The following is a 25,754-nucleotide window of genomic DNA, read 5'->3' as shown; positions in this document are numbered from 1 at the left end:
CTCTGACTTTGATGATAGCTACTTTATTGAGGAAATTTTTACTTACTGTGATATGTGGTTGTCCAACCTAGCTATCTTAAAATTAATGCACTAATGGTAGGTCGCTCTGGAAAGAGCATCTGCTAAATTACTCAAATGTTGGAAAGAAGACTGAACCTGTTTTTTTCATTGGGATTTTGCCTGTGCTTAGCTGTATTCCATTTCTTATCATAAACTCCCTAGTCCTTGCCGATGACAAACATACCCATAACATGGTGCAGTTAACGCCATGCTTGAAAATATGAAGAGTGGTACTCAGTGATGTGTTGGATTTGCCCCAAACAAAACACTTTGTATTCAGGACAAAGAGTTCATTTTTTGCAGTGCCTTAAACAGGATGCATGTTTTGGAATATTTTTATTCTGTACAGCCTTCCTTCTTTTTACTAGCCTTAATGGCAGTTTGTGGAGTAACTACAATGTTGCTGATCCATCCTCAGTTTTTTCAAATCACAACCATTGAGCTCTAACTGCTTTAAAGCTTAAGAAATAGCTTCACCATGCTCACATCTACCAATCAGTGCCCTTCTTTACGAGGCATTGAAAAACATCCCTGGTCTTTGTGGTTTAATCTGTGCTTGAAATTCACTACTCGATTGACATCCCTTATAATTATCTGTATGTGTGGGGTACAGAGATGGGGTAGTCATCTCTGAAAAAATCCTGTTAAACACTATTATTGAAAACAGAATGCAACTTGTTATGTGATTTGTTAAGCACATGTTTACTCCTGAATGTATTTAGGCACCCCTTAACAAAGGGGTTGAATACTTGACTCAAGACATTACAGCTTTTCATGTCCTATTTATTTTAAATATTTTATTATTATGTATTATGTAAATTCAGGCTGTAACAGAACAAAATGTAGAAAAGTAAAGGGGTGTGACTGCTTTCTAAAGACACCATTAGCTGCATCTCTCTGGTAGAAGGGAGCTGTCTTTAAGTACTATTGTATGCTTCATCTGCTATTCCATTACTGATAATATGTTGGAATCAGAGTTAGAAATGTCTTGATTATGAGCTGCTCTGAAAAGGTAATCTCTCTCTCACCATGGTAACCAGCAACATGTAATCTATCTCCCTGGTAACAAGCACCATGTCATCTGTCTTGCTGGTAACCAGTACCATGTCATCTGTCTCCCTGGTAACCAGCACCATGTCATCTGTCTCCCTGGTATCCAGCACCATGTCATCTGTCTCCCTGGTAACAAGCACCATGTCATCTGTCTCCCTGGTAACAAGCACCATGTCATCTGTCTCCCTGGTAACTAGCACCATGTCATCATGGTCTGTAGGAAATGTAATCTTCTAATAAAGCTCATGTTGAGTGTGAGCATCCAGTCAGATCTTTGGAAAGGTAGAAGCGTAGAACGAGCTCAGAATCACAATATCAGATATTATGAGTCAAAATTGCAGATGAGAATAGAGATAGATGGTGGTAAGGCTACAACATGATAATGCACACAACTTTAAATTAATAAAGCATTTTAAAAATGGTCCTTTCATAAATTGGTGTATGAGGAGAAGTATGATGCAGCTGTGGCCTTAGGGGTTATGTATCCTGGAGATGGCCACCTCAGTTCCATCTGGAGAGTGGAGTCTAACATCAAGACTTCTTCCAGGGTTAGTGCAATCCAGAATCCTTGGGATGTCCTTACCTTAACGTTAACCCCAACCCTTACCTAACCTTTACCTTAACTTTTAAATATCAACTTCAATGGGGTGACATCAAAGTTGGAACATCCCAAGGAAACCTGTGTAGACTTTTCCCTTTCTCCAGACATCTAGGACATTCCTATAGGTATTTTCTCTCCTCCATGGTGCAAGAGGAAGAGAGTGAACAGGTGTGCACAATTACGTTATTGACTAACCCTGCATGGAGAGAGGAGAGTCCCAGTCTATGTAGGACCATGGTCCTGTGTTGCAGGATTGTAGAGCATGGCATTTGCAACACCAGGGTTTTGAGTTTGAGTCCCCCTGGGGCCACTCATACCAAAATGTACACTCTTAGGAAAAAAATGATTGGTTCTACCTGGAACCAAAAAGGGTTCTCCTATGGGGACACCTGAATAACCCTTTTGGAATCCTTTTTCGGAGAGTAAAAGGGTCTGCCTAATGGAATATATATTTCCACTCACACTGGTGACTTTGCGATAGATCTGGGCTGCATTCTGACACTCGGAGTAGGGGTACTCTGAGGTGGCCATCTCCAGGATACACATCCCAAAGGCATAGACATCCACAGCTTCATCATACTTCTCCTCGTACATCTCTGGAGCCATGAACTCTGGGGTACCTGGAGGAGAGGAGAGAGACAAGTCAACACCAGTCACAAGAAGACACACACACGCACACACACACAGATGTACACACACACACACATCTTCTCTAGGAAAGATACATTTGATTGCACAGGACATGCCTCATAGGGTTGTAATCTGTGGCACAGTGATCTAATAATGATTATATAGTTAGAGCACTCAAAGGCCCTAAACTAGAAAAACCCAAAACATGAAATTAATCCAGAAAAATAGATGACTGCAGTTAGTTAATAACCTCTTATACACTCACCAATGACACTTTTAGCAAAGGAGGCACTTTTGAGTGTGGCCAGGCCCAGGTCTCCTATCTTGACAGAGCCGGTGGGGCCGGTGATGAAGATGTTGTCACACTTGAGGTCCCTGTGGATAATGGGAGGGGTGCGGGTATGGAGGAAGTGGAGCCCCTTCAGGATCTGCCGACTCCAACGCTGCAACAGCTTCAGCTTCATCTCCTTGAACCTCTTCAGGTACCTGCAGTAAACACATGTTATCAGGATGCATTAGCAAAAGAGTACAGGCCAGACCAGTACATTCCAAACCAGAGAGGACTGTCCGAAGTTCAGATACAAAACAAGGATGGATAAAAATAGTTTTCTATCAAGATTCTATAATCACGATAAAATATAGAAAATAATATAGAAGGAGGAATTTGTAGAGGAAATAAAACAAATGGGACAAAACAGGCACAACAGTCTCCTCTACTACAACGATGATTGAGGCCAGGTTGGGGCAGGAAAGACAAACTCACGTTTTGAGGGTGCCTGATGTCATGAGCTCGGTGACCAGCAGGATGCACTTTAGGCCCTTGGAGTTGTCCTTCCAGGAGTCGTAGAAGCGGACGATGTTAGGGTGCTGCAGACCCTTCAGCATCTCCACCTCCTCGCTGAACCTCTGCCGCTCTAACTTGGTCAGCTTACGCGTCTGCACGGAGCACAACATAGATATATTCTAGAATTATTACATACGACACAGTCAGAACCATCCTATAATTACATTTCTATGGGCAGAGCATATTGCCAGGGAACATCCCCCCACCCCTCAGGCCTGATTTTATGACTATTGTTTATTATCACACAATACAGAATGAATAAGCTTATCAAGATGTGTGAAAAATATGAAAATGTGTGTGTCCTACAGGGAGAGAACAGACAGAACCATTGACGTAGATATTTTACTGTACTAATTCGTTTTTTTTGTGTGAATAACCACAGGTTGGTTGTCCATCTTGAGAACCACATTCCAGTGTTACCTAAACATATTTTTCTTAAAACTTGAACAGTGACTTCTAGACATTTGGAGAGGAGGTTTCCGATAGCTGTGAGAAATGTAACCAAATACAGTATAACCACAGTGGGTAGTTGGGTCACAGTATAATCACAGTGGGTAGGTGGGTCACAGTATAATCACAGTGGGTAGGTGGGTCACAGAATAATCACAGTGGGTAGGTGGGTCACAGTATAATCACAGTGGGTAGGTGGGTCACAGTATAATCACAGTGGGTAGGTGGGTCACAGTATAATCACAGTGGGTAGGTGGGTCACAGTATAATCACAGTGGGTAGGTGGGTCACAGAATAATCACAGTGGGTAGGTGGGTCACAGTATAATCACAGTGGGTAGGTGGGTCACAGTATAATCACAGTGGGTAGGTGGGTCACAGTATAATCACAGTGGGTAGGTGGGTCACAGTATAATCACAGTGGGTAGGTGGGTCACAGAATAATCACAGTGGGTAGGTGGGTCACAGTATAATCACAGTGGGTAGGTGGGTCAAAGTATAATCACAGTGGGTAGGTGGGTGAACAAATCAATTTTTGTGCAGAGGGAGGTATGAATGGCTTGATTCAGTCTCTGGTCTCTGAGTAAAGCTGCCAGGAGGCTGCAGTGGGTGCCTAGCTGGCGGACAACTCTGGAGAGACCTCTAGACTTCTATAACCATGAATCCTGCATTCAGGCGGTTCTGGGAAAAACTTGGAGGGTATGTTTATGTTTACAATTACCTGACCACTATACCTTCCTCCCCTTTAGAGAAGGGGGCTGACGCTCACGTTACCAGGCCCTGCACTCTATTCCCTTTATAGTGCACTAGTTTTGGTAATTCCCTGGTCAAATGTAGTGCACGAGGGAATAGGGTACCATTTGGGACTTCAAGCCCTATCAAGCATGGGAGGGCCTGTCTCAGGATCTGGACTATCTCAGAAAGCAAGGTACATGAGGGGAGCCCCAACGTCCATCAACTGCCAAACACTAATTAAATAAGAATAAAATAACTTTTGACCAAGGAGTTTGTATGTATACTGTATGTGGAGAATTAGTGTAACAGAGACAGGAGTATGATGTAACTACAGGCAATACATTCTAGGACTTGTATGTTAATATTACAGTATTGATGGGAGACTGAGCTTCAGTGTCATTGAAGGTAAACTCTGAGTAAACATCTAACAATCTAAAAAATATCCCTCTCTGATCTGATTGGGTGCTTCCACTGCCTCGGTTTTCTGACTGACGACCTGACTCACGGTCTGATTGACCTGACTGACAACCTGACTGACCTGTTTAACTTGAAGGTCCTCTACAGTACAGCTCAATGTGGTGTGTACGTGCATTTAGCCTCATGGTCAACCAGCCTGCCCTGGAAACCTTGACAGCTCCCTAAACCACTGTACCACATGACAAGCACAACACATTCAAATACAGAATAAGGAGATTTTGACAACTTCAGAAGCGTTCCTGGAATAGCCAATGTCTTATTCAGGCATTCCTGAACTAAAGCAAGAGTAAGCATAACATTTTCTGCTCGCCTCCAAAGAGGCTCTGTAAAGTGTGTCTGATTAGGGACTGATTATTATTATTGTTATGTTGACTCTTACAAAACCTGTTTCCTGTAACGGAATTCGTCCTCCTCTGAGGAGTATGAGAGATCAGACCAAAAAGCAGCGTGGTAAGTGTCCATAATATATTTGAATGAAATACAACTAGATACAGAAAACAAAAGGAACAAGAGAAATAAATGAAAACCGACACAGTCCAGTGTGGACAAAACACTGACACGGAAAAATAATCACCCACAAAACACAGGTGGGAAAGGCTACCTAAGTATGATTCTCAATCAGAGACAACGAACGACACCTGCCTCTGATTGAGAACCATACTAGGCCAAACACGTAGAAAATAATAACCTAGACAAAAGAACATAGACAACCCACCCCAACTCACGCCCTGACCAACCGAACACAAAGACATTTAAAAAAAGAAACTAAGGTCAGAACGTGACATTTCCAATAAAGACCTATTGTTCAATTTTGGATTGCATCAGCTTTCCAGATGACATAAATATCACTAAATGGTTGAATTTAACACTGATACAACACAAGTGACAGACTTAACTTGGTCTGAACATAAAGAGAAACCAACAATAAGTGCTCACACATGAAAGCTGCCAGAGGGTATTGTATTACATCCGCTACGACAGGCTCATTGTCCACCCTCCCTCCTAAAAGCCTGGACGGGGTGAGAGAGCAAAGCCTATGGGTTCATAGTGCCAACCTCGCAGCACACACACACTTACACACACCAACTGATTAATGGACTGCTGAATATTTTTTAATGATCTTGTTTTGTTTGCTATTTTGCATATTATGTCTATCTCTGATAATCTACCCAGGAAAGGGCTGACAATATCTCATTTTAATATTCTGTATGTAGCCTTAGAAATGAGTTTCATGAAATCAATAACTTGCTAACATCAGATAACATGAATATATAATATATAGCTATTTGTGAGACTCACTAAGATAATGAATTTGATGATACAGCAGTAGCAATAGAAGGATATAACATCTATAGAAGAAACAGGAATGGTTATGGGGGGGCTATTCAGAGCCATATTCCTGTACTGCTTAAAGAAGATATAATAGTGTTATTCAGGTGTTGTGGTTGCAGGTTCTCCTGGCACATCTAAAGGCTTTTCCTTTTGGATCTTGCTATAGGCCAACAAGTGCTAACAGTCAGAATCTAAAAAATATCTGTGAAATGCTTGATAGTGTATGTGATGTAAACAGAGAGGTCTACTTTCGTGGGGACCTGAATATTGACTGGTTTTCATCAAGCTGTCAACGCGAGAGGAAGCTTCTCACTGTAATCTGGTTCAGGTTATTAATATTAATCAACCTATCAGGGTGTTTACAAACACTACAGGAACAAGATCATCCACATGTATTGATCACATTTTTACTAATTGTAACATTTACGCTGGGAGTCAGGAAGCAAGTTCAGGGAGTGACTTTTAATAATAAATAACACAAGGACAAAACAGGAAACAAGTAGCGTACAGACATGAAACAACGGAACAGAAACAATAACGCCTAGAGAAAGAACCAAAGGGAGTGACATATATAGGGAAGGTACTCAGGAAGGTGAAGGTGTCCAGGTGAGTCGGATGAGGCGCTGATGCGAGGAACGATGGTGACAGGTGTGCGTAATAATGAGCAGCCTGATGACCTCGAGTGCCGGAGGGGGAGTACCCCTTCCCTGGCGAGCGGCTCCACCCGCAGGACGCCGGCCAGAAGGACGATCCCGGGGACCAAGAGCAGGCCGATCACTTCTGCTGAGGAGTGGGAACCTGATGAACAGGTTGAAGCGCGAGAGCCTGACGAGCCGGCTGAGGCACGGGGACCTGACGAGCTGCCTGAGGCGCGGGGGCCTGACAAGCCGGCTGAAGAGCAGGGGCCTGGCGAGCCGGCTGAGGTACGGAGAGCCTGATGAACCAGCTGAGGCATTGGGAGCCTGATGAACCGGCTGAGGCATGGGAGCCTGACGAGCTAGCTGAGGTGTCCTCAGTAGACACGGCAACGGACACTTTACATTTACATTTACATTTAAGTCATTTAGCAGACGCTCTTATCCAGAGCGACTTACACAGGGCAACCGGGTGTTGTAAACCTGACGACCTGGCTGAGACATTGTGTTACATCTGCTCCTGCCACGCCCTCTACTTCTCATCCTGTGTCTCCCTAACCTGCCGCCACTCCTCCAGTGCTCACTCCCTCTTCCTCTCTGTGTGGGTGTGTGTGATTGTGTGGGGGGAGACAGGTGTGCTGGAGGCAGAGCAGATCCCCACCAGCTGCAACCTGTTCCATAATCAAGACCTCAACAAATACTCAGCCCTGCCACTTCCACGCTGACAGGTCCCTGCTCAGTCAGTCTGCGGTTTTTAGTCGTTTGGTCCTGCTTAGATCCTGTTTTCGTGTTATTCCTGTTTTCCCTTGCTTGACGCTGTTTTCCTCTCCACTACAGTTCTGCCTGCTTTGACTTTGGCCCCAGTCCCACGTCTCGTCAGTGGACCCCCCACTCCACTGCGTCCTTAGAATCCTCTCCGGACCTGCTTACCCAGTCCCAACTCCCCTCGCTCCAGCCTCAGCCTCCGCACCTGGCTTCCTGCATTCCGCCCAAGCTTCACTTGGCCTGCATCCCATCTTCCCCCTGTTTTTCAATTAATACCTTGGTTACCTCATCCCAGTCTTCTTGTCTGAGTCTGCTCTTATGTTCATCTGTTCCACTCCGCATGACACGTGGAAACCTGACGAGCCAGCTGAGGCATCCCAGTTGCTCCGGTAGCGACACCCGGATGCTACAGTAACAAAAAACACGCCCTGATGCTCCCATTTGGTGAGGCGTTATTCTGTAAAGTGTACGCTGGGAGTCGGGAAGCAAGTTCAGGGAGTGACTTTTAATAATAAATAACACAAGGACAAAACAAGAGTAGTGTACGGACATGAAACAATGTAACAGAAACAATGACGCCTAGGGAAAGAACCAAAGGGAGTGACATATATAGGGAAGGTAATCAGGAAGGTGAAGGTGTCCAGGTGAGTCTGATGAGGCGCTGATGCGCAATACGATGGTGACAGGTGTGCGTAATAATGAGCAGCCTGACAACCTCGAGCGCGGGAGGGGGAGTATACATGACTAATACTGTAGAACTTTGTTCTAAAGCTGTATCCGTACCCATTGGATGCAGTGATCACAATATAGTGGGTTTATCCTGGAAAGCTGGGCCTAAAATAGTGTATAAGGCATCATACTAAATATTTTGCTGTGACTGTGGATGATGTAAAAAATATTTGTTGGTCTGATGGAATTAATAAGGAGCATCCAGATGCTGCACTTGATGAATTTATGAAATTGATTCTTCCAATTACTGATGAACATGTGCTTGTTAAGAAACTGACTGTTAGAATTGTTAAGGCTTCATGGATTGATGAGGAATTAGCATTAACAACTTAAATGGAAAGCTACTGAGGATGGTAGCTGACTTCATAGCCCCACCTATCTGTCATATGTTTAATCTGAGCCGAGAGGAAAGTCTTTGTCCTCAGGCCTGGAATGAACCCAAAGTCATTCCGCTACCCAAGAGTGGTAAAGCAGCCTTTACTGGTTCTAACAGCAGACCTATCAGCTTGCTGCCAGCTCTTAGCAAACTGTTGGAAAAAATATGTTCGACCAAATACGATGCTATTTCTCAGTAAACAAATTGACAACAAACTTTCAGCATGCTTATAGAAAACAGCACTCAACATGTACTGCACTGACAGAAATGACTGATGATTGGTTAAAATAAATTGGTAATAAGAAGATTGTGGGAGCTGTACTGTTAGATTTCAATGCAGCCTTCGATATTATTGATCATAACCTGTTGTTGAGAAAACCTATGTTTTATGGCTTTTCAACTGCCATATTGTGGATTGAGAGCTATCTATCTAATAGAACTCAAATGGTTTACCTTAATAGAAGCCTCTCAAATGTCAAACATGTAGGGTGTGGTGTACCGCAGGGCAGCTCTTTAGTCCCTCTTATCTTTTCTATTTTAACCAATGACCTGCCACTGGCATTAAACAAAGCCTGTGTGTCCATGTATGCTGATGATTCAACCATATATGTGTTAGCAACCACAGCTAATGAAGTCACTGAAACGCTTAACATGGAGTTGCAGTCTGTTTTGGAATGGGTGGTCAGTAATAAACTGGTCCTTAATATCTCTGAAACTAAGAGCATTGTATTTGGTTCAAATCATTCCCTAAGGTCTAGACCTCAGCTGAATCTGGTAATGAATGGTGTGGCTGTTGAACAAGTTGAGGAGACTAAATTAATTGGTGTTACCTTAGATTGCAAACGTTCATGATCAAAACATATAGATTCAATGGTTGTAAAGATGGGGGGAGGTCTGTCCATAATAAAGATATGCTCTGCTCTCACTCCAAAAAGCAAGTCCTGCAGGCTCTAGTTTTCACTTATCTTGATTATTGTCCAGTCATATGGTCAAGTGCAGCAAAGTAAGCTCAAATTCTTCCACACCGATCTTGACAAACCATTTCTGTATGGACCTTGCATTGTGCACGGGGGCATTGTCATGCTGAAACAGGAAAGTGCCTTCCCCAAACTGTTGCCACAAAGTTGGAAGCACAGAGTTGTCTAGAATGTCATTGTATGCTGTAGCATTAAGATTTCCCTTCACTGGAACTATTCCTCCGCAACCAAACTTTACAGTTGATACTATGCATTGGGGCAGGCAGCGTGTTCCTGGCATCCGCCAAACCCAGATGGTGAAGTGTGATTCTTCACTCCAGAGAAAGCGTTTCACTGCTCCGGTGATCTTATGATTGTGTGCGGCTGCTCGGCCATAGAAACCTATTTCATGAAGCTCGACGAACAGTTATTGTGCTGACGTTGCTTCCAGAGGCAGTTTGGAACTCGGTAGTGACTGTTGCAACCCGAGGACAGAAGATTTTAACACGCTACACACTTCAGTTCTTGGTGGTCCCACTCTGTGAGTTTGTGTGGCCTACCACTTCGCAGCTGAGCCGTTGTTGCTTCTAGACATTTCAACTTTACAAGAACAGCACTGGATCTGCATGGAAAGGCTGCAGGAACTATTATGACCCTGTGCCAACTCCCTCCACAGTTACATAAGTAGTGTTGATGGTTGGACCATTGGTATTAAGAACCTCCTGGTTATCAGCAGCACCCCTATATGACAACTGGGAAATGGATGGACAGCCAACCCAGCACTAAAGGAGGCGTAGACTTTACTTTGCAGGTCAGGAACATAACACTGTCCTCATATAACATCCAAAATGCAAGCAGTGATATGTGTGTAAGTGCAGTATATGGAAGACTAGGTTGGGATCGAGAGAGAGAGAGACGGAGAGAGAGAGAGAGAGAGAGATGTAAAAATAGAGAGAGAGAACATCAGCGCCACAGGTAACTTAGAACAAAGCTGTGAACGATCTGAGAGACAAGGCAAGAAGGGCCTTCTATGCCATCAAAAGGAACATAAAATTCAACATACCAATTAGGATCTGGCAAAAAAATACTTGAATCAGTCATAGAGCCCATTGCCCTTTATGGTTGTGAGGTCTGGGGTCCGCTCACCAACCGAGATTTCACAAAATGGGGCAAACACCAAATTGAGACTCTGCATGCAGAATTCTGGAAAAATATCCTCTGTGTACAATGTAGAACACCAAATAATGCATGCCGATACCCACTAATTATCAAAATCCAGAAAAGAGCCGTTAAATTCTACAACCACCTAAAAGGAAGCGATTCCCAAACCTTCCATAACAAAGCCATCACCTACAGAGAGATGAACCTGGAGAAGAGTCCGCTAAGCAAGCTGGTCCTGGGGCTCTGTTCACAAACACAAACACATCCCACAGAGCCCCAGGACAGCAACACAATTAGACCCAAGCAAATCATGAGAAAACAAAAAGATAATTACTTGACACATTGGAAAGAATTAACAAAAAAACAGAGCAAACTAGAATGCTATTTGAACCTAAACAGAGAGTACACAGTGTCAGAATACCTGACCACTGTGACTGACCCAGACTTAAGGAAAGCCTTGACTATGTACACACTCAGTAAGCATAGCCTTGCTATTGAGAATGGCACCGTAGGCAGACCTGGCTCTCAAGAGAAGACAGGCTATGTGCACACTGCTCACAAAATGAGGTGGAAACTGAGCTGCACTTCCTAACCTCCTGCCAGCTGTATGACCATATTCGAGACACATATAATAATATAATAATATATGCCATTTAGCTGACGCTTTTATCCAAAGCGACTTACAGTCATGTGTGCATACATTCTACGTATGGGTGGTCCCGGGATTTTTTCCCTCAGATTACACAGATCCACAAAGAATGTGAAAACAAATCAAATGTTGATAAAACGCCAATATCTATTGGGTGAAATAGCACAATGTGCCATCACAGCAGCAATATTTGTGACATGTTGCCACAAGAAAAGGTCAACCAGTGAAGAACAAACACCATTGTAAATACAACATGTATTTGCACATCATTATGACACTGTATATAGACATAATATAACACCTGAAATGTCTCTATTCCTTTGGAACTTTTGTGAGTGTAATGTTTACTGTTCACTTGTGTTGTTTATTTCACTTTTGTTTATGATCTATTTCACTTGCTTTGACAATGTTTCCCATGCCAATAAAGCTCTTTGAATTGAATTGAGAGGGGTGGGGGAGACATCATGGTATGTTTGGTCTAGAATGAATGCAGTAGCAGTGCTGTGGCTAACTTAAGCAGTTAAAGTGGTTATCTTGTTTCTCTCCTTCTGTATGTGTCTTTAACCCATCACGACAAGGAGGTCCCACATGCTCTCCAGAGGCTCCTTCAGATAGAGATCTGTGGCACACACATACACTGAGAAACAGACAGACAGTGCAGTGTGAGGAACTGAGGTACCAGTGTATACTTTCCAAGGAAAACCTGAGCTGTTCTATGAATGTAGCGGGGGAGAGGGGAGATTCAGCCCGCCCTCTCTCTCACCCCTCTCTCTCACCGGGGCTAGCAGTCTGAAAACCTGGCTCCCGCTTTAGTGGCGCCTAAAGCAATTAACTACACAAGCAAAAGACTACGCTGGACACAGATTCAAGATTTCTGTCTTCCTGTGCATCCTATTTCACACAAGCCTACTATGTAGCAAAACCTCCAACCAGGCCAAACTTCCAGGTCAATGGCAGCCTAAATAGTTCTGCAAATCTGCGTCCCAAATGGCATCCTATTCCCGATATAGTGCACTAATTTTGACCAGTGCCCAGTGCATCCCAAATGGCACCCCATTCCCTATATATAGTGTCAAAGGTTGTGCACTAAATAGGGAAACAGGTGCCATTTGGGGCGCAGATTTGCAGAACTATTTAGGCTGCCATTGACCTGGAAGTTTGGCCTGGTTGGAGGATTTGCTAGATAGTAGGTGTGTGTGAAAGGAAGAACTGTATTTGTGCCTGACTGACTGGCCTTGGAACTGAAATAATTGTGTCATAAAACATTGCATCATCTTTTAAAGTCATTCATTTCTCAAAACAATGTCAGCAACTCTTCCCAATCTTCATTTGTGGGGCAAGAGTTGATAAGATGTTTGTCTCATGTAACGCATGCTTCCAAAAAATAGTAAGCACGATTTATTGTACAGGAGTTAGTCATGTCCATCCTGGAACAAGTCAGGATACTCAGAGATGTGAAAATCATGTACAGGTATCAAGTGTGCGAAGGAACTCTAAAGTCTCTGCCTCTATATCCTCCTGGATTAGTTTAGAGTAGGGCTGATGTGTCTATATCCTCCTGGATTAGTTTATAGTAGGGCTGATGTGTCTATATCCTCCTGGATTAGTTTATAGTAGGGCTGATGTCTCTACATCCTCCTGGATTAGTTTATGGTAGGGCTGATGTCTCTACATCCTCCTGGATTAGTTTATGGTAGGGCTGATGTCTCTACATTCTCCTGGATTAGTTTAGAGTGGGGCTGATGTGTATATATCCTCCTGGGTTAGTTTAGAGTGGGGCTGATGTCTCTACATCCTCCTGGATTAGTTTATAGTAGGGCTGATGCCTCTATATCCTCCTGGATTAGTTTATAGTAGGGCTGATGTCTCTATATCCTCCTGGGTTAGTTTAGAGTGGGGCTGATGTGTCTATATCCTCCTGGATTAGTTTAGAGTGGGGCTGATGTCTCTATATCCTCCTGGATTAGTTTAGAGTGGGGCTGATGTCTCTACATCCTCATGGATTAGTTTATAGTAGGGCTGATGTCTCTATATCCTCCTGGGTTAGTTTAGAGTGGGGCTGATGTCTCTACATCCTCCTGGGTTAGTTTATAGTAGGGCTGATGTCTCTACATCCTCCTGGATTAGTTTATAGTAGGGCTGATGTCTCTACATCCTCCTGGATTAGTTTATAGTAGGGCTGATGTCTCTACATCCTCCTGGATTAGTTTAGAGTGGGGCTGATGTGTCTATATCCTCCTGGATTAGTTTATAGTAGGGCTGATGTCTCTACATCCTCCTGGATTAGTTTAGAGTAGGGCTGATGAGTCTATATACTCCTGGATTAGTTTATAGTAGGGCTGATGTCTCTACATCCTCCTGGATTAGTTTAGAGTGGGGCTGATGTGTCTATATCCTCCTGGATTAGTTTAGAGTGGGGCTGATGTGTCTATATCCTCCTGGATTAGTTTAGAGTGGGGCTGATGTGTCTATATCCTCCTGGATTAGTTTATAGTAGGGCTGATGTCTCTACATCCTCCTGGATTAGTTTAGAGTGGGGCTGATGTGTCTATATCCTCCTGGGTTAGTTTAGAGTGGGGCTGATGTGTCTATATCCTCCTGGGTTAGTTTAGAGTGGGGCTGATGTGTCTATATCCTCCTGGATTCGTTTAGAGTGGGGCTGATGTGTCTATATCCTCCTGGATTAGTTTAGAGTAGGGCTGATGTGTCTATATCCTCCTGGATTAGTTAAGAGTGGGGCTGATGTCTCTATATCCTCCTGGGTTAGTTTAGAGTGGGGCTGATGTCTCTATATCCTCCTGGGTTAGTTTAGAGTGGGGCTGATGTTGCCCTGATGACCACTCTGACCTGTGAGGTAACTGGGTCTGCGTTACAAATCAAATAAAACATATAATCTAATCAAATTTGATTGGTCACACACAAATTTAGCATATGTTATTGTGGGTGTGCGAATTGCTCGCGTTCCTAGTTCCTACAGTGCTATAGTAGCTAACAATTCACAACAATACACAAATCTAAAAGTAAAATAATGGAATTAAGAAATATATAAATATTAGGACAAGCAATGTCAGAGTGGCATTGACTAAATACAGTAGAATATAATACAGTATATACATATGAGATGAGTAAAGCAGTATGTAAACATTATCTTCTTGCGCCTGCCCGGTAGTTTCTATGTGCCGTGTTTCCCACTCGCTTAGCGTAGTACTACTGAACAGCTCCCTGACTCACCTATTGCTGTTCTTTGGACCCTTTGATCACTCGGCTACACAGCTGATGCCCCATGGACTGTTTCAATAACACAGTACCTCATTTTGTTTACCTGTCAGCCCCAGCCTCCAACTCAGGTCCTGTATGTACCTAACTAACCCACTCTACCCATTCAACGCCATTTACCCGTTTTTGTCTTAGCTCTCCTGATCAACACCGGCGACTTCTTTATGTCTCTCTCTGTCAATATGCCTTGTCTACTGCTGTCTCAGCTAGTCCTTATTGTTTTATTTCACTGTAGAGCCCTCAGTCCTGCTCACCTTGCATTAGGTAGCTCGTTTGTCCCACCCCCCACACATGTGGAGACCTCACCTGGCTTAACGGGACCCACCAGAGGCGAAACCTCTCTCATCGTCACTCAAGGCCTAGGTTTATCTCAACTGTACTCACATGCCCTTGTCTGTACACTACGCCATTAATCTATCTACCACGCCCAGAATTCGGCTCCTTTTATTCTCTGTTCCCAACGTACTAGACAACCAGTTCTTATAGCCTTTAGCCATACCCTTATCCTACTCCTCCTCTGTTCTTCTGGTGATGTAGAAGTTAACCCAGGCCCTGTAGACGCCAGTACCACACCTATTCCCCAGGAGCTATCATTTGTTGACTTCTGTAACCATAAAAGCGGGAGGCATCAGCTGTGTAGCTGAGTGATCACTGAGGAGGCCGGGAGGTGGGCCTGACTCATAGCTAGCTTTGGGGCTGGGCCACTCGGTGGCAGCTAGCTAGCTGTGATGATCTTTGCTTTATCTTGGCCAGGTCACAGTTGTAAATGAGAACTTGTTCTCAACTAACCTACCTGGTTAAATAAAAGTGAAATAAAATAAACAATAACGACCACAGCTTTGTCTCCAGCCATATCCTTCCCTCCACAGTACGCCACACAAACTTATGAAATCTGAAATGAGCACATACTTGGCAAACACAGGAGGAAAATGTTTGCAAAACATTTTTTATTACCATTCTTCAAAACACTGTGTGCAAGCTAATGTTAGTAACCTATTTCCACTGGCTTGAGAGACCAAATTTCATGAGGCTACTGTGTCAGAATTCAATAAACAAGTTATGTGTTACGTGAGGTTTCTTACACCTCTGGAGCTACTGCAGGTAAGAAACACAGGTTTAGCTGTTTTTTCAACCCAAGTGTGTTGGTACATAAATAATAATATTCTGTGTTTTGTGTACTGGAGCAGAAAACTTAACAGGCTGTGATGTTCCTTCACGGTTACATCTTACACCAGTCGTTAAGGGCCGGAGAGGAACACAGAGTTATTTTAAGGAGTCTCCTGCATGGTATTGGCCAGGTAACAGTGGGCCTGTCCCAAATGGCACCCTATTCCCAATACAGGGCACTACTATTGACCACAGCCCCATAGGCTCTAAAAGCACTGAATAGGGTGCCATTTGTGGTGCAGCCTCAGTCTCCTGCATGACACTGCCCAGGTGACTGTGTTTGCCAACAACACTGAGCCATTACTTCCCTAAGTAGTGAGTCCATGTTGTTTTGTCTGGTATAATGAAACCATGCTCTGTTCATATATAATGTGAGCGAGGTACAGTGCATTTGGAAAGTGTTCAAACCTCTTGACTTTTTCCACATTTTGTTACATAACAGCCTTATTCTAAAATTGATGAAATATGTTTTTCCCCTCATCAATCTACTACACACAATACCCCATAATGACAAAGCAAAAATTGTTTTTGTTTTTTACATTTTTTGCAAATGTATTAAAGAGGAAACACTGAAATATCACATTTACATAAGTATTCAGATCCTTTACTCAGTACTTTTTTGAAGCACCTTTGGCAGTGGTTACAGCCTTGAGTCTTCTTGGGTATACACGCTTGGCACACCAGTAATTGGGGAGTTTCTCTCATTCTTCTCTGCAGATCCTCTCAAGCTCTGTCAAGTTGGATGGGGAGCGTCAATGCACAGCTATTTCCACAAAATGTGGAAAAAAACAAGAGGTCAGAATACTTCCCAAATGCACTGTATATCCCAGTGATTACAGAGGGCTGAATAACAGACGCATGAATCCATGCTTTGTTCATATATAATGTGAGCTAGGTATACCCCAGTGATTACAGTGGGCTGAATAATAGACACATGATACAGCATAGCCCACAAATCAGGCCACTCAGTTGCTTTTCCACGAAACAGTGTGTTGTCTAATGCCCATTAGTAGTTCCCATTAGATTAGCAAGAGGCAATGACATTTCTGTTATAGCAAAACATGAAAGCACACTGTGTGTACACACAGGTGCCCTACTAAGCATGAATGCAATCAGGTTTACATCAAGTAGTACCCTGTAATGAAATCAGAGGAAGCTGGAGGGGGGAGCTATAGGAGGCTCATTGTAATGGCTGGAATGGAACTGAACAAAGTCAAACATGTGGTTTCCATATGTTAGATCTGTTTGGTACCATTCCATTTATTCCATTCCAGCCATTACAATGAGCCTCCTATAGCTCCACCCGCCAGCCTCCTCTGAATCAAATATTAGATCAAGCTTTTTCCTGGAATGATCTACGAGGCACTTTATAAGAACAAGGATGTACAGTGCCTTCAGAAAGTATTCAGACCTCTTGATCTTTTCAAAATGTTCTTACGTGACAGCCTTAATCTAACATGAATTAAATAGTTTTCCCCCTCATTAATCGACACCCCATAATGAAAAGCAAAAACAGGTTTTTCGATTTTTTTTAATCAAATGTATTAAAAACTGATATATTGACTTTACATTCAGTTGAAGTCAGAAGTTTACATACACCTTAGCTAAATACATTTAAACTCGGTTTTTCACAATTCCTAACATTTAATCCAAGTAAAAATTCCCTGTCTTAGTTCAGTTAGGATCACCAATTCTTTTTAAGAATGTGAAATGTCCGAATAATAGTTGAGAGAATGATTTATTTCAGCTTTTATTTCTTTAATCACATTCCCAGTGGGTCAGAAGTTTACATACACTCAATTTGTATTTGGTAGCATTGCCTTTAAATTACTTAACTTGGGTCAGACGTTTCAGGTAGCCTTCCACAAGCTTCCCAAAATAAGTTGGGTGGATTTTGGCACATTCCTCCTGACAGAGCTGGTGTAACTGATTCAGGTTTGTAGGCCTCCTTGCTCGCACGTGCTTTATCAGTTTTGTCCACAAATGTTCTTTAGGATTGAGGTCAGGGCTTTGTGATGGCCACTCCAATACCTTTGCTGTTGTTCTGGGATTGATTTGCACTTTTCGCACCAAAGTACGCTCATCTGTATGAGACAGAACGCGTCTCCTTCCTGAGCGGTATGACAGCTGCGTGGTCCCATGGTGTTTCTACTTGCGTACTATTGTTTGTACAGGTGAACATGGTACCTTCAGGATTTTGGAAATTGCTCCCAAGGATGAAGTAGACTTGTGGAGGTCTGCACATTTGTTTCTGAGGTCTTGGCTGATTTCTTTTGATTTTCCCATGTCAAGCAAAGATGGAGAGATGGTAGAGAGATAGTAGAGATGGTTGTCCATCTGAAAGGTTCTCCCTTCTCCACAGAAGAACTCTAGAACTCTGTCAGAGTTGCCATCAGGTTCTTTGGCAACTCCCTAACCAAGGCCCTTCTCCCCTGATTGCTCAGTTTGGCCGGGCGAACAGCTCCAGGAAGAGTCTTGGTTGTTCCAAGCCTCTTTCATTTAAGAATGATGGAGGCCACTGTGTTATTGGGGACCTTCAATGATGCAGCAATTTTTTATGTAAATATGTTTTTCCCATTTTACATTTCTTATAAATGTGCAAAAAACTAAAAACCTGTTTTCACTTCGTCATTATGGGGTATTGTGTGTAGATTGCTAAGGATTTTTTAAATGTAATCCATTTTAGAATAAGGCTGTAACGTAACAAAATGTGGGAAAAGTAAAGGGGTCTGAGTACTTTCCGAAGGCACTGTATGTGTGTACAATATTTGTGAGGGACTGAAAAATAGTCAGATTAAGAACAATGGTGTCTGGCATTCTTTAGTGCAGGCAATTCACCTTACCACATGTGGAAATGTCCATATTCCACTGTCAATGAGATGTATTTTTAATTTGTAGAAGTAGAATTTAAACTTCAGAAGCCTTTTAAACCTCAAATACACTACAAGTTTAAAATGTCCTTAATTGAAGGAAAGTTCTCCTGCAAAAAGGTGATCAAACAAAGATCCTACATCTGTGTGTGCGTTGTGCATCCCAAATGGCACCCTATTCCCTACATAGTGCACTACTTTTGACCGAGTCCCTTAAAAGTAGTGCACTATGTAGGGAATAGGGTGCCATTTGGAATAAAAACCTATGTGTTCTGTTTACAGAGAGAGGACAACACTGTATTGTGCGGTGCCAACCATGACTACCAGATATACAATAGTTAACGACGTGATAGTATGCAAGAGGCGAGGAGAGCTCTTTATAGTGCCCTTCAGAGCCAAAGGGGATTCAACTCTATCCAATGATGTGTCCAACCAATGAGATAGTGGAAATAACTACCAGCATTGTGTCAGTATCATAATCTCATACTCAGCTGAAGTCAAATCTGACCCTATCCCTTACAAGGCAAAGAAGAAAATAAAACTTTGGAAGGAAAAATATATTTCACTTCTGAAGAGAACCAAATAATAAACTCAAATAAAGCAATACTACTTAATAAACCTGGTAAATATCTCTCAGCTCTCACAGAGTGAATGAATGCTAAACCAGTTATAATTTCTAAAGATAAAGATAGACATCTTGGGACAAAGTAGTCCCCCTATTCACTAAATTCAGTACTTCCTAATTCCATGTATAAAATAATTATATTTCAGTTATATTAAAACCAGGAAAATCTGTAGAGTCCCCTGCTGATTATCACACTTAAGTTTAATACAATGTGATAAAATAATAACAAAGCTTATAAGCAAGAGAATGGCAAAAGTCTTACCAGACCTGATACATATCAATCAAACAGGGTTTATAAAAAATAGACACAAACAATTACAAGAACATGTTTCAGTTTAATGCAATATGCAAAAAAGAATACATACTATATATAGAGATCAATAACGGCTGTTGACGTCAAAAAGGATTTTGACCGTCTTGAATAGCCTTTTCTATTCAAGACTTTGGAAGCATTTCACTTTCCAGGTGAAATAATACATTTAATAAGAATAATGTATAAATGGTCTAAGGCACTGCATTTAATAAGAATAATGTATAAATGGTCTAAGGCACTGCATTTAATAAGAATAATGTATAAATGGTCTAAGGCACTGCATTTAATAAGAATAATGTATAAATGGTCTAAGGCACTGCATTTAATAAGAATAATGTATAAATGGTCTAAGGCACTGCATTTAATAAGAATAATATATAAATGGTCTAAGGCACTGCATTTAATAAGAATAATGTATAAATGGTCTAAGGCACTGCATTTAATAAGAATAATGTATAAATGGTCTAAGGCACTGCATTTAATAAGAATAATGTATAAATGGTCTAAGGCACTGCATTTAATAAGAATAATGTATAAATGGTCTAAGGCACTGCATTTAATAAGAATAATGTATAAATGGTCTAAGGCACTGCATTTAATAAGAATAATGTATAAATGGTCTAAGGCACTGCATTGCAGTGCTAGCTGTGCCACTAGAGATCCTGGTTTGAGTACAGGCTCTGTTACAGAAGGCCACGACCGGAATACACAGAGGAGGCGCACAATTGGTACAGTTTCGTCCAGGTTAGGGGAGTGTTTATCAGGCAGTGATGTTCTTGTCGCATCGCGCTCTAGCGACTCCTGTGGCGGGCAGGGCACAATGCACGCTGACATGGTCGCCTCTTTAGAATGGAATGGCTCCCAAAGTTTTTGTCTTTATTTATTTATTTATTTATTTATTTTCGGTAATACCAATTACTCCATCAAAGACAAAAAAGTTTTAAAAAGTATACTCGGTCATCAAATCAAATCAAACTTTTTTGCCACATGCACCGAATACAACAAGTGTAGACTTTGCCGTGAAATGCTTACTAACAAGCCCTTAACCAACAGTGCAGTTCAAGAAGAAGAAAATATTTACCAAGTAGGCTAAAATAAAAAGTAATTATGCACAGGTAACAGTAGTAGCAGTGTACAAGAGGGGGGGGGGCAATGTAAATTCTCCGGTGCCGATTTTTATGAATTGTTCAGCAGTCTAATGGCTTGGGGGTAGAAGCTGTTGAGGAGCCTTTTAGTCCTGGACTTGGCGCTCCGGTACCGCTTGCCGTGCAGTAGCAGAGAAAACAGTCTATGACCTGGGTGACTGGAGTCACTGACAATTTTATGGGCTTTCCTCTGACACCGCCTATTATATAGGTCTTGGATTGCAGGATGCTTGGCCCTAGTGATGTACTGGGCCGTTCGCACTACCCTCTGTAGCGCCTTGCGGTCAGATGCCGAGCAGTTGCCATACCAGGCGGTGATGCAACTGGTCAGGTTGCTCTTGATGGTGCAGCTGTAGAACCTTTTGAGGATCTGGGGTCCCATGCCAAATCTTTTCAGTCTCCTGAGGGGGAAAAGGTTTGGTCGTGCCCTCTTCACGACTGTCTTGGTATGTTTGGACCATGATAGGTCGTTGGTGATGTGGACACCAAGGAACTTGAAACTCTCGACCCGCTCCACTACAGCCCCGTCGATGTTAATGGGGGCCTGTTCGGCCCGCCTTTTCCTGTAGTCCACAATCACCTCCTTTGTCTTGTTCACTTTGAGAGGGAGGTTGTTGTCCAGGCACCACACTGCCAGTTCTCTGACCTCCTCCCTATAGGCCATCTCATCGTTGTCGGTGATCAGGCCTACCACTGTTGTGTCATCAGCAAACTTAATGATGGTGTTGGAGTCTTGTTTGGCCATGCAGTTGTGGGTGACCAGGGAATACAGAAGGGAACTAAGTACACATACATCTTCCTAAATGTGAGGGTGGTTTTAACTTTCCAGACTTGATATTGTATCAACTCACTACCCAAAGCTTTTAAGCTCACTACCCCATATAGTTAAATGCACTAAAGAGGAACAATGGGTACATATTGAAGATGCACATGCTCATCCCCAGAATCTTTTGCGCGTCTATTTTCAAAGGGTAAAGCTAAGAACATGAACAACTTCCTACAGTAGTTAAACAGCATGATCATTACACAGGTGTACCATGTGCTGGGGACAATAAAAGGTCACTCTAAAATGTGCAGTTTTGCTACACAACACAATGCCACAGATATCTCAAGTTTTGAGGGAGCGTGCAATTGGCATGCTGACTGCAGGAATGTCTACCAGAGCTGTTGCCAGAGAATTGAATGTTAATTTCTCTACCATAAGCCACGTCCAGTGTAGTTTTTAAGAATTTGGCAGTAAGTCCAACCTGCCTAACAACCGCAGACCACGTGTAACCATGCCAGCCCAAGAACTCCACATCTGGCTGCTTCACCTGCTGGATTGTCTGAGACCAACCACCCGGACAGCTGAGGAAACTGAGGAGTATTTCTGTCTGTAATAAAGCCCTTTGTAGGGAAAAATTCCTTCTGATTGGCTGGGCCTGGCTACCCAGTGAGTAAACATGGCTTCCAAGTGGTTGGGCCTATGCCCTCCCAGGCCCACCAATGGCTGTGCCCCTGCTAAGTCACGTGACATCCATAGATTAAGGGCCTAATTAATTAATTTCTTTATATGATCTGTAACTCAGTAAAATGGTTGAAATTGTGGCATGTTGCGTTCATATTTCTGTACAGTACAGTATACATTTATTTCCATGACAGAATTGAAAAGTAATATTGGACTCACCAATGTAGATAGTTTCAAATACAAGCAACATAAAAGTTACATATCATGACATTTCTATTTTAAATATTTTGGACATCAGAGCAACTTTGAGGGAATCTTATTTGAGTCAGAAAATGATTAGAAATCAATTAATCTGACCATCATTAACACAATGGATAACTCAAATGATTTATTACTGAAATATTGAAATAGCATTGGTGACTGAGAAAAACAAATTGGTACAATTTAAGGCCATGTGGCAAACAATAATGCAAGCAATAAGGATGTGAGTGTGAACATGTGGGTCTTGGCAGAGGAGATGTAGTCAGTGTTTTTATGTTTGTAATTTGGTGTAAAAAAAAAAAAAATTCAGATTTTAAAAAATAAAGTATGGGCATGATATATTTGACTTTTGTTTAGATGTCCAGTTGGCTTCCACACTCTAAAAAAGTCTGGGTTGTTTGGAAAACCCAGCTGCTGGGTTGCAGGCATTTGTTTCCTTTAAAAAGAGCACGGTTGGGTTGTTGATGCTGGGTTATTGAGATATGACCAAGCGGATCAGATCAGAAGACTGGAGACGTGGCTTAGTAGAGGCGTGGCTTTCATATAGTTACTTTTGTCCACTCGTGTGAGTAAATGTGATTCTGTTTAATCCGTTCTGTTGTTATCACATGTTAAGGCTGAACACTGACACTTTTGTAGCTTTTATTAGTGTATGAGTGTGTGAGTTCCTCAAGAGTCTATTCATATCCCAATGTTTGGATAGTCACCACTTTGTTATAATATGGAGAAAATAATGTTATTAATTTGATATAAAAATATTTAATGTGCAAAAAAATACAAGGACAATTAACATTTGTGGTGTACAATCTTAACATGATGAACAGAAATGACTCTCAAGGGTGGCCACTAAAGCCACGCCCCTAAAAAAAACACGCCTCCTAAAAATAAGATGAGGATTGCATTAAAAAGGCCCAGCTGCTGGGCCAACCCAGCATGAAAGTGATTAAAAACCCAACGGATTGTTAAATTAACCCATGTTTGGTAATCCAAACAGGGCTCCGGGCAGCCGAGCGGAAATGGAGGAAAACTCGCCTCCCTGCGGACCTGGCATCCTTTCACTCCCTCCTCTCTACATTTTCCTCCTCTGTCTCTGCTGCTAAAGCCACTTTCTACCACTCTAAATTCCAAGCATCTGCCTCTAACCCTAGGAAGCTCTTTGCCACCTTCTCCTCCCTCCTGAATCCTCCTCCCCCTCCCCCCCTCCTCCCTCTCTGCAGATGACTTCGTCAACCATTTTGAAAAGAAGGTCGACGACATCCGATCCTCGTTTGCTAAGTCAAACGACACCGCTGGTTCTGCTCACACTGCCCTACCCTGTGCTCTGACCTCTTTCTCCCTCTCTCTCCAGATGAAATCTTGCGTCTTGTGACGGCCGGCCGCCCAACAACCTGCCCGCTTGACCCTATCCCCTCCTCTCTTCTCCAGACCATTTCCGGAGACCTTCTCCCTTACCTCACCTCGCTCATCAACTCATCCCTGACCGCTGGCTACGTCCCTTCCGTCTTCAAGAGAGCGAGAGTTGCACCCTTCTGAAAAAACCTACACTCGATCCCTCCGATGTCAACAACTACAGACCAGTATCCCTTCTTTCTTTTCTCTCCAAAACTCTTGAACGTGCCGTCCTTGGCCAGCTCTCCCGCTATCTCTCTCAGAATGACCTTCTTGATCCAAATCAGTCAGGTTTCAAGACTAGTCATTCAACTGAGACTGCTCTTCTCTGTATCACGGAGGCGCTCCGCACTGCTAAAGCTAACTCTCTCTCCTCTGCTCTCATCCTTCTAGACCTATCGGCTGCCTTCGATACTGTGAACCATCAGATCCTCCTCTCCACCCTCTCCGAGTTGGGCATCTCCGGCGCGGCCCACGCTTGATTGCGTCCTACCTGACAGGTCGCTCCTACCAGGTGGCGTGGTGAGAATCTGTCTCCTCACCACGCGCTCTCACCACTGGTGTCCCCCAGGGCTCTGTTCTAGGCCCTCTCCTATTCTCGCTATACACCAAGTCACTTGGCTCTGTCATAACCTCACATGGTCTCTCCTATCATTGCTATGCAGACGACACACAATTAATCTTCTCCTTTCCCCCTTCTGATGACCAGGTGGCGAATCGCATCTCTGCATGTCTGGCAGACATATCAGTGTGGATGACGGATCACCACCTCAAGCTGAACCTCGGCAAGACGGAGCTGCTCTTCCTCCCGGGAAGGACTGCCCGTTCCATGATCTCGCCATCACGGTTGACAACTCCATTGTGTCCTCCTCCCAGAGCGCTAAGAACCTTGGCGTGATCCTGGACAACACCCTGTCGTTCTCAACTAACATCAAGGCGGTGGCCCGTTCCTGTAGGTTCATGCTCTACAACATCCGCAGAGTACGACCCTGCCTCACACAGGAAGCGGCGCAGGTCCTAATCCAGGCACTTGTCATCTCCCATCTGGATTACTGCAACTCGCTGTTGGCTGGGCTCCCTGCCTGTGCCATTAAACCCCTACAACTCATCCAGAACGCCGCAGCCCGTCTGGTGTTCAACCTTCCCAAGTTCTCTCACGTCACCCCGCTCCTCCACTCTCTCTACTGGCTTCCAGTTGAAGCTCGCATCCGCTACAAGACCATGGTGCTTGCCTACGGAGCTGTGAGGGGAACGGCACCTCAGTACCTCCAGGCTCTGATCAGGCCCTACACCCAAACAAGGGCACTGCGTTCATCCACCTCTGGCCTGCTCGCCTCCCTACCACTGAGGAAGTACAGTTCCCGCTCAGCCCAGTCAAAACTGTTCGCTGCTCTGGCCCCCAATGGTGGAACAAACTCCCTCACGACGCCAGGACAGCGGAGTCAATCACCACCTTCCGGAGACACCTGAAACCCCACCTCTTTAAGGAATACCTAGGATAGGATAAGTAATCCTTCTCACCCCCCCCCCTAAAAGATTTAGATGCACTATTGTAAAGTGGCTGTTCCACTGGATGTCATAAGGTGAATGCACCAATTTGTAAGTCGCTCTGGATAAGAGCGTCTGCTAAATGACTTAAATGTAAATGTAAATGTAAACTCAATTTATTGGGTCAAAATAACCCAGCTGTGTTTTGTCCAATAGCACCGTGTTACCAAATAACCTCAATTGGGTTGTTTTTAACCCATCTTTTTTTAGAGTGCAGTTTGAGCAGGGGGGGCTTTAGTAACCCTAAAGGGGTGTCTTGCT

The 25,754-nt window shown here is 43.2% G+C and overlaps 1 protein-coding gene across 2 annotated transcripts in view; it reads right to left on the bottom strand.

Moving 5' to 3' along the window:
• Positions 1 to 25,754, bottom strand: part of LOC118377152 (serine/threonine-protein kinase WNK4-like) — a 126,269-nt gene that overhangs the window by 72,944 nt on the left and 27,571 nt on the right. For both annotated transcript variants that reach the window (XM_052471270.1, XM_052471276.1), the window contains exons 3-5: positions 3,108 to 3,280; positions 2,610 to 2,830; positions 2,177 to 2,334 (exon numbers count right to left, since the gene is read on the bottom strand). In XM_052471270.1, the coding sequence (XP_052327230.1) occupies positions 2,177 to 2,334; positions 2,610 to 2,830; positions 3,108 to 3,280 (552 nt within the window). The remainder of the gene's footprint in view (positions 1 to 2,176; positions 2,335 to 2,609; positions 2,831 to 3,107; positions 3,281 to 25,754) is intronic.

Source organism: Oncorhynchus keta, chromosome 2 (assembly GCF_023373465.1).
Source record: "Oncorhynchus keta strain PuntledgeMale-10-30-2019 chromosome 2, Oket_V2, whole genome shotgun sequence".
In the NCBI taxonomy this organism is placed as follows: domain Eukaryota; kingdom Metazoa; phylum Chordata; class Actinopteri; order Salmoniformes; family Salmonidae; genus Oncorhynchus; species Oncorhynchus keta.
This window is presented reverse-complemented; position numbering and strand designations above follow the sequence as displayed.